The sequence below is a fragment of the Varroa jacobsoni genome, unplaced genomic scaffold (genome assembly GCF_002532875.2).
Source record: "Varroa jacobsoni isolate VJ856 unplaced genomic scaffold, vjacob_1.0 scaffold_242, whole genome shotgun sequence".
NCBI classification, from domain to species: Eukaryota; Metazoa; Arthropoda; class Arachnida; order Mesostigmata; family Varroidae; genus Varroa; species Varroa jacobsoni.
The window spans coordinates 134,698-143,125 of record NW_019213144.1 but is presented as its reverse complement, the minus strand read 5'-3'; the positions used below and the strand labels follow the sequence as shown (position 1 = coordinate 143,125).

Genomic DNA, 8,428 nt, shown 5'->3' with positions numbered 1-8,428 from the left:
GATTGCCCTACACATGACGTCCTTTCTGGTTTGATTTTTCAACGTTCATTCTGAAAAGTAACTCTGCCTGTACACGGGTTGCAGACAATTCCCAATACACGTTATAATTACATTTCTCACCGATACCTCGATCCTTTCGACATCGACACTGCCTAAAGCAAATTACATACTTCGAAATTGAATTTGTAGACCATATCTCGTACAATTAACTGTGCGATTGCAAATACGAATGTGTGCACAGTCGCCATTTTGTTGGACTCCGGACCGAATACGTTATAAGCCTTTATTTAGTTTAGGATATCATGGTCGCTGTTCTGGACACGCTAAGGCCTTTCTTTGCATTACAATGCACGTCACTCTCAGGGTGCTTACAAATTCTGCCAGGAAAATTAACGCCGTTTCTCCAGACCACTGTAAGTAGATGAGCAGCCGATAAAAAAACCTATATCGATTAAAAACTCAATGTGCTTACATATGTAATTATCATACATTTTCATTTTAAGATTTTTGTAGAAGTACCCATATAATCACCTAACTTATTTTGCGAATTTCAAAATTAAGTGTAACTTCTGTCCCTATTGTGGATGTCAAAAATGAGATCAATATATTGCATTCTTAGTTTTGCTGGGTGATGTTTATAAGCAAAAATGTTGGGTAAACGAGCCTAGGTTCACTTTTATCGAGCTATACGTATTTACATATTTTCGATCTCAGGGAAGCACTGCAAACGTTGACTAAAAATAAACCAGAAATAAGTTGAACTTTTCGATTTTAAACTTTGCGCATAAACGTAACCCTTGCCATACTCTAAATAGTCTAACAACATTAACAGCGTGCACACACGGAAAGTAGGCTTCATGGAGAAAGGTCTACACTAATTTCAGTATATGTTGGTAGTGTATATAAAGGCAGGATTTGACAAGTTCGGCCCGAGGACGCAGTATATATCCATTAGTAGTTTCAGCACAAAGGAGACAATTCTATTCTTTACTATATATCTAAAACAGCGAAGAAACGTTTCATATGTAGGGCTGCGACGCTAGGGCAGGCCCACAGCATAACAAACTATTTTCAATCAGCTAAATAGCACAGATGCTACTTGAATACTAGTGATAGCTTAGTTGAATTGATATTTCAAGCAAAAACAAAAAAAAAACACTGGATAATTTGCCAGCTCAGACATATGTCCCGATTTGGACTTGAAGCCAAACGGGCTATCACGCGAAGGTATCAGTATTACATCGTTTGTTGAGGAGAATTATATCGATCGACACTTCGCTGTGTTACTGCCTCAACGCAAAGTAATCTTTTCACATCCAGAGTGACAATTACCCCATTTTTAATTGGATTAAATTAAATTTGTGAAGAAGTCGAAGGGCAGCGCATGCTTCCTTTACATTTTTGTTCCCCTAATGTTAGATTTTGCCGAAACTGTCCACACACTTTGTAGTGAACCCATTATATACGTAGCCTGTCCGTTGTTACCGTCTGGAAGGTAAAGAACGTTATCAAATAGCCCATCGATTTAATTGTCTTTGCTCAGTAGGTTCAAGGTGCTTGCTCTGAGGGACGGAAAGGCGCTAAAATTTGACGGTAGCTTTTATCTAAAACGCGAACCTAAGGAATTGTAAGACATGTCCTTTGATCAGTCCGAATCTACAGGTGTCTAGGCCATGATGCGGACGTATGGGTTAGGTACTACATCAACAATTACTTGTCACTGGCAGAAAAAATTAGCCAACTATAACACTTAGCAAAATTCATTTATGTAAATTAAGATTATGAGCTTAATTTATTTAGCATTCATACGTTACATCTAGATATATAAAGTAAAAAAGAGAAGTAAGATCAAATTACGACGACTTTTGTCTGCCCTGCTGGCGCGCAGATGGTGGCATAAACGACCTTACTTCTATGTCAAGCTGGCCCTGCTCCCCAGAAGAGCAAGGCACATTGCTAGATTCAACATCTGCGAGGTTTTAACAAACAATTGCTAGGTTTGCTTGTTATGAAACACAGCTGTACGTGAATTTGAAGTTTAGTTAATTGAATAGTTTCGATTCGTACGTTCATTAATTGTCTGAAATAACAAAGCTTACCTCGGTGTTCTTCATCGTATTAGTTATGATAGGTATTGAAGCACACTTTTATAGCAACTCAGTCGTGCTGCCGAAAAAAAAACTTCCGATATTACTTTAAACAGACAGCTTGTGTGAATAGTCGCTTGGGTCAAAGTTTGGAAACAAAAAAACGGCATGTCTGTCGATTCAGATCCAACTTTCTTCGGAAGCGTTTCGGTATCGCCCACTACGGAAGATTTAGAACGCTATTCTAAACTGAAACGAAACCGGTGGCCGGGCCCGCAGTCGACAGCTCTGAAAGTACGCAATGAAGAAGAAGAAAAGCAGGGATCGGCGAAAAAAGCCCTAGTGAATATAAATAAAAGCGTTATTTTCACTATTAAAACAATTAAACAAGGAAAACCTCAGCCAAGCAAAAAAGTTATCGCCAAACGCATATGCTACACGATACTTGGAGTCTTGGTTTTGATTGCTCTGTTGTCTATATTAGTGTACGCGTTCCTTATTCCGTTAGTGATCTTTTTGAACCCAGAGTTTAGACGCCAGCTGATGTTCGTGGGGTGGCAACGAAGTTCGCCTAGTGAACTCGAGACGCCATCCGCATTAGGCTTCCGTTGCAGCACGAATCTGCTGATTAAAACTCAATACGGTGCGATAGGCTCGTGGTATACGCCGCCTGCAGCGAGTCAACCTTGCGGTGAAGTGCAACCTTACGCGGCCTTAACCCCTACAGTGCTATTTGTGCCTACTTTTGGAGAAACTCGCGCTGCAACCCGAAGGTTAGCTCTCCATAAAATCATCTCAGAAGATCTTGGCTACCATGTACTCGCATTTGATTATAGGGGAATCGCTGATAGTGATGAGGTCTTGCCAAGCGTACAAACCGTCGTCGAGGATTCTGTCAGTATGTATAACTACCTAAAAGGACAAGTTACTAATGCGAATAATTCCGCAGGTATTATTATTTGGGGGGACACGTGGGGTGGCGCGGTCGCGCTGCAGTTACTTACCGATATTGCCTTCCAGAAGTCAGCGGACCTTAAAATGTTAGTGCTGCAAACGCCCGTAGAAAGTACGGCAAAAGCTGCACAGAACGCCTTGGAGTTCAACAGGTTCTGGAGGTGGTTACCTTTTTTCGAGCGCGTTTTCGTCGAACCACTACAAAGTGATTCAAACACAAATTTTGATTCGTTAAGGGTCATTGTTAAACGGAAACCGCTGTCCACTTTAATCTTGCACCCAGCAGACGACGCCGTTGTCGAAGTGGATCAGGGCACTGCCATATATATGGCACTAACCGACATCAGGAATACATTGAATTCGTCAGCCAGAATAGCCATGAACAATTTTACGGAACAAGGAAATCTCGGTCATAATATTGAAAGCAATCCTACAGCGGTCGCAAAAGTGGTCAGACAATTTATGACACTCGAAGACCGTTTGGATAGTAACTCTCACAGTATAAGCTATTAATCGATTCACTTATGTATCAATGCGTTTTTAGTTCACCGCAGTTATTACTAGTCCTTAAGTTACTAATTGCCACTTGGAAGAATTCACTAGTTAACTTTGTCTGTATTGTATGATTGTAACCGTATGCCACTATTGTTGGAAGAATTCACTAGTTAACTTTGTCTGTATTGTAAGTATGATTGTAACCGTATGCCACTATTGATCCACGTCTGTTAAGTTATGACTATTATATGGGTATTCGATTCGCCCTGTCCTAAGTTAAACGTAAGAGGGAAATTGATGCTGACACTGTGCAGTTATTATTTCGTCTATTATTAACTGTAGAGGAATTGTAAAAATGTAACACGGTTACAAATGTCCCTTTGTGAAATCGAATGTAAATATTTTTCTAAAAGAAAAAAAAAAACACTAAATCTTTAAACTAGTTCCTGGCTTAGTAATTTCTTTTTGCTAACTTGTGAAAGCGTGTTTGTTTGTGACGGGTTTCGCCTTTTCTATATATTGTTACTAAAAACTAATAGTGCGAGTGTGTATATACTGTGGTATATCGATTCTTTTATTAATTAGTTAATTTACTTGTAGAAATTCGCGTCGTTAACGTAAGTGCATAGGTGAGTCGTATTTCAGTTGGGGAAGCTTACGCGGAAATGCTAGGGCTTACAGCATCTCGGAACAATACAGAGCCGGCAGGAACGTTTGGCGTTGTCGCTAAGGGTAAACCTATAAACAAAAAAGTTCTCTATCGGCAGTAATCCGGTCCAACCTTGCCGATTACTGCACTTGGCTCTATCCTTATTCGCACAAGAGATGGCAAAGCAGCTTCTGTATCATTGCCATGCTACTATAGGACTTCGTTCGTCAGACGCATTGTAAACTCCACAGAAGCAGTGAAAATTAGGCACGCAAAACACCTAATGATATTCTAATGCTCTCTCCAGCCATTAAAGTTGTCTAGTGATAATGCTTGTAGTTACTCTTGGTAAGCGCATCGATACTATCTGATGAATGTTGTTACTGGAGGGTCTTCGTCGGCTTTATTTAATGCCCGTTTGGTTATTCAAGTGGCATAAAAGGAAACTCAAAATACTCTAGATTCGTACCAGCTAGGATAAGGCAATAAAACAACCACAAGTACGCGGGCTGACCGAGCATGTTCGAAGCCGCATCGCACTTTAAGGACGCATTCAATGCCGTCACGGGGGGGGGGGGGGGCGAATTGCTTTGGGAGTTTTATAAACTACGGACTATACGGACAGAAACTATACTAAACTGCTTCTAGGGAGGTGCGTTATTCCTTCTGCAAAGGGCGTCCAGCATGGATATCCTACCGTACTACTTCATAAAACGACAACACTCTGGACGATAAGCTTGACGCAGAACTGCAATATGTATCTGTGATCGTAACCACAGCCCAAATAGGACTGAATTTGTACGCACCGGTTTCATTCTCAAGGACCCAGACAAACTATTACAAGTGATTGAAGTTCAACTTTTTAGAGAACCGTTCTAGAAATCTAGACCCTGGTGAAGCAGGATATTCATTCAGCATTAATGTTATTGCAGATAGAAGGGTAAATTATTCCTCCATGTTTACGCCTGTTAAAAACGTAGAGGGGACTGGTGCTTTTACGAAGCATACTATTAACTAGAAAGACCCAGCCTGTGCTAAGCGGATACGGTGGTATTACAGATTTGGAAAAGCCCTACCGTGATTTCACGATGAAAATTCTGGCGTGCATTGATGGAAGAAGCACTGCAAGACCAGGCCACATCAGCACCTCTGTCAGCAGTAGAAAAGATGGAAGTCTCGGTTTTGCAGGGTGAATGCCGTTCCTATCCGAAAGCCCTTGAAGTCAGGGAGAGGATGGAGCCTGAGGATGCAAACTTGTTGAAAAGGATCACTGAGGATTCACTCAGTGGATCCTTCATGCTAAGACAGCAGTCGGTAAATCCGCCGACGGCCATTGTCATGGGGTAGCGACAAATAAGGTAACTGTCGTAAGTTATTAGTTTTACTATCCTTAGTGTAGTGTTACATAGTTTGACGGTAGTGAGCTGCCTGAAAATCTCAAACAAGTTCTCCTTGAGTAATTTCGGCTGCTTTGAAGTTACCTCAACCATTTCAGTCTATCGCACTAATGTTTTCATTTTTAGTTTTTAGATGCCACGTTACTTTTATTCTATTCGCGTACTCACTATCCTTCCAGGAAATAAACAACTGAACGATTAGTCGAAAAAAAATCCTAAAAAGTCCGAACTTCGTATCAGCTTGATGGCATTATGGATTTATCCATTTTTCGTTTTTTTCTTAATAAAGAAATAACGTATTACGGTTAAGGGCTTTATTTTTGTTCAGGATTGGCGCATAGATGACTTTTTTCCTATACCAGCTATTTTTGTCACTGATCGAAAATAATTTTCAACTAATGAGAATAGGGAATTGGTTTACGTGTATTTGTATGTCTATATAGAGAAAGGTTGACAAAGCCTTCATAGAAGCGGTACAATCCTACAACACGAGAACGGTTGCGCGTGACAGCAGGCATCTAACAGACTGGAAGGAACATGCACACCTAAATCGTGCATCTGCAAGCAATGACTAATAATAAACTCAGTTTGAATCTACTTTCTCTTTGGGGAACGGAAGTTATTAGGTTGCCGGTACAAGTCTAGGTGTCCGTGCTGGAAATTTGTCGTCCACTAAAAAGCGCAAAGCGTTTTAAAGCTGAATAGAGTTCCTAGTTGGACAAGGCAAATATCTCCAAAATCTAAGTCATTAAGGCAATCCTCGAGCTGCCCTTTGAATCTGTATAACACTAGCCTTAGTTGGTTGTTCGTGTACAGTCTTTGCACATATAGCGAAACCTCACCGTCGAACAAGCCAACCTACCGCAAGCACATATCAATAGGGGTAAATGATTTATAAATACCTAATATGGAAAAGGTTATTTTTTTTTTGTAAGTAGCATTAATTTCTGTTGATTTCCACTTCAGCTAGTTCGTCATCACGAGGTTATTATCACTTCGAGTGTAGTGGGGAATTTGTTTTAAGAATATATAAAACGCTACTAACAAGTACACATATATCACCAATAATTTGATTTTTTGATAAGCATAACATTGACCAAACAAGGGTACGTACGTCTTGTCAATGTTGACGTTCGAGGCACGTCGCGACATTGTGATTATTTCAGTGGCAGAAAAATTAACCGTATTCTGCAAGCTTCGACTAATTTTTTAGGGTTTTAATAGAAACGTGTTCAATTTACCACTGTTCAAATCATCGAACTTTTCCTCATCAGTAGCTTAACGTTTCAGTTTTATCTATTCGTTGCCTCACAGAAGACCTATGCGCCTCATCAGCATACTTTGACTCAAACTTACCTATGAGTACAATGGGCGAGCTGATAACGCTGTTTAACGACTTCGGTTAATTCACTGAATTGTGAAGTTGTCTGCTGGTCCGAGCAAAGTGGCTTTGCTGAACGATCTGCACGGGTAGAATTGACCCTACATCATATTAAAATCCTTTTAAATGGAAGTGGGTATTAGCAAGGCAAGATACGTCTTTGCTGTTTCCCTTTATTTAAGAAACAATATTTAGTCCTAAAATGTTAGTTTTTTCTTTCATTGAGATTCGTTGATACATTTTAAAACCACTGTATGCATATTTAAATTCCGCACTGAGGTATCTTTTGGAGGAATGATTTCAACACCCGTATACACACATCCGTTCAGTCCCAAACACGTCTTTCCGAGTGCAATTGAGTTTTTTTGCTCCTATGCCCCGAGGAAAAACAGGAACTCAGAAACAACGTGTCCTAGGCGCAATAGTGGAATAGACGAGTCTATGCCCACGCTACGGGGCGGCGGAAAGACACACTTAGCAATTCAACCTATCTCCTATAACAGCCAATATTAACGATAGGGATTTCAACAAAATAGTCTTCACATAAAAGCTAATAAATATGAAAACGTCATAAAGCTCTATTCAGTGCGGTGACGTTGCTAGAATATTGACAGGAGGTCTAGCAGTTCATTCATAGCGTGTGACGGCTTGCTGTGAAACTGCTAATATAACATCTATCGGTACGTTTAACGACAATATCAATGGTGATAATGCCACGTATCGTGTTCGTAGACCCCATTTTAGACTGTATCTCAAAGACAGGATTGACAGACCGCAGTATTAGCTTAGTAGTAAGTAATATATTCAACCTTATGAACTACGTTTCAGTATTCAATGTCATAGTGACTTGATACTTACTTGAGTCCTTTAATACGATGTTGGAGAGTTCGTCTAGCGGATTACCATCTAATTTCTAGTCAACGACATAATTACATTCCAAAAAAATAGATCGTCGTCCAGTTTGAGAGAATACAGTTTTAGATTTAGAAACGTCTAATTTGCTTAGAACACTGTCAGCTTTTAATTACACATGATACTATATATATATATATATATATGGGCACTTGGGTATAAGCAAGCTTGTGTCCCACATAGGAGATGAATATTGTCCTTATAAAAGCAGTAACGAGCGTGCATTGTTCAAGAACGGCGTCCCGTTCCGTTCTACTGTAACAATTTGTTCTGCGGCGTGACCACCCGTCCGTCTGCTGTTCTGCGTTCCCATCTAATCGCCACTGTTTATGCCTTACTCCCCAACAAACGTGTTAATGCTCTTCAGCCAGCCGACAGCTGGCTATTTCGAAGTAGCAAGTCATCCAGTGCTCGACTCCTGCGCTACGCAGGAGCTTGAGAGGTATACGGGCGCATACCCGTCACCCCCTGCTGAATCGCGTTTAGTAGCTCTGTCAGTAGGGTGACAGGGGTAACTACGGCAGGAGGAAGATTGCTCGCCCTGCTTCATGCC

The 8,428-nt window shown here is 40.6% G+C and overlaps 1 protein-coding gene across 1 annotated transcript; it reads left to right on the top strand.

The window, feature by feature from the left end:
- The first annotated feature begins 2,422 nt into the window (after nt 1–2,422).
- LOC111273998 (lysophosphatidylserine lipase ABHD12) lies at nt 2,423–3,649 on the top strand. Its single transcript, XM_022856076.2, has one exon. It carries the CDS (start codon nt 2,631–2,633, stop codon nt 3,552–3,554), a length of 924 nt encoding a protein of 307 aa, XP_022711811.2. The 5' UTR covers nt 2,423–2,630; the 3' UTR covers nt 3,555–3,649.
- The last annotated feature ends 4,779 nt before the right edge of the window (nt 3,650–8,428 follow it).

Bases quoted from the DNA above. Each gene is read 5' to 3' on its own strand.
- LOC111273998 (XM_022856076.2), top strand. From the start codon at position 2,631: ATGTTCGTGGGGTGGCAACGAAGTTCGCCTAGTGAACTCGAGACGCCA.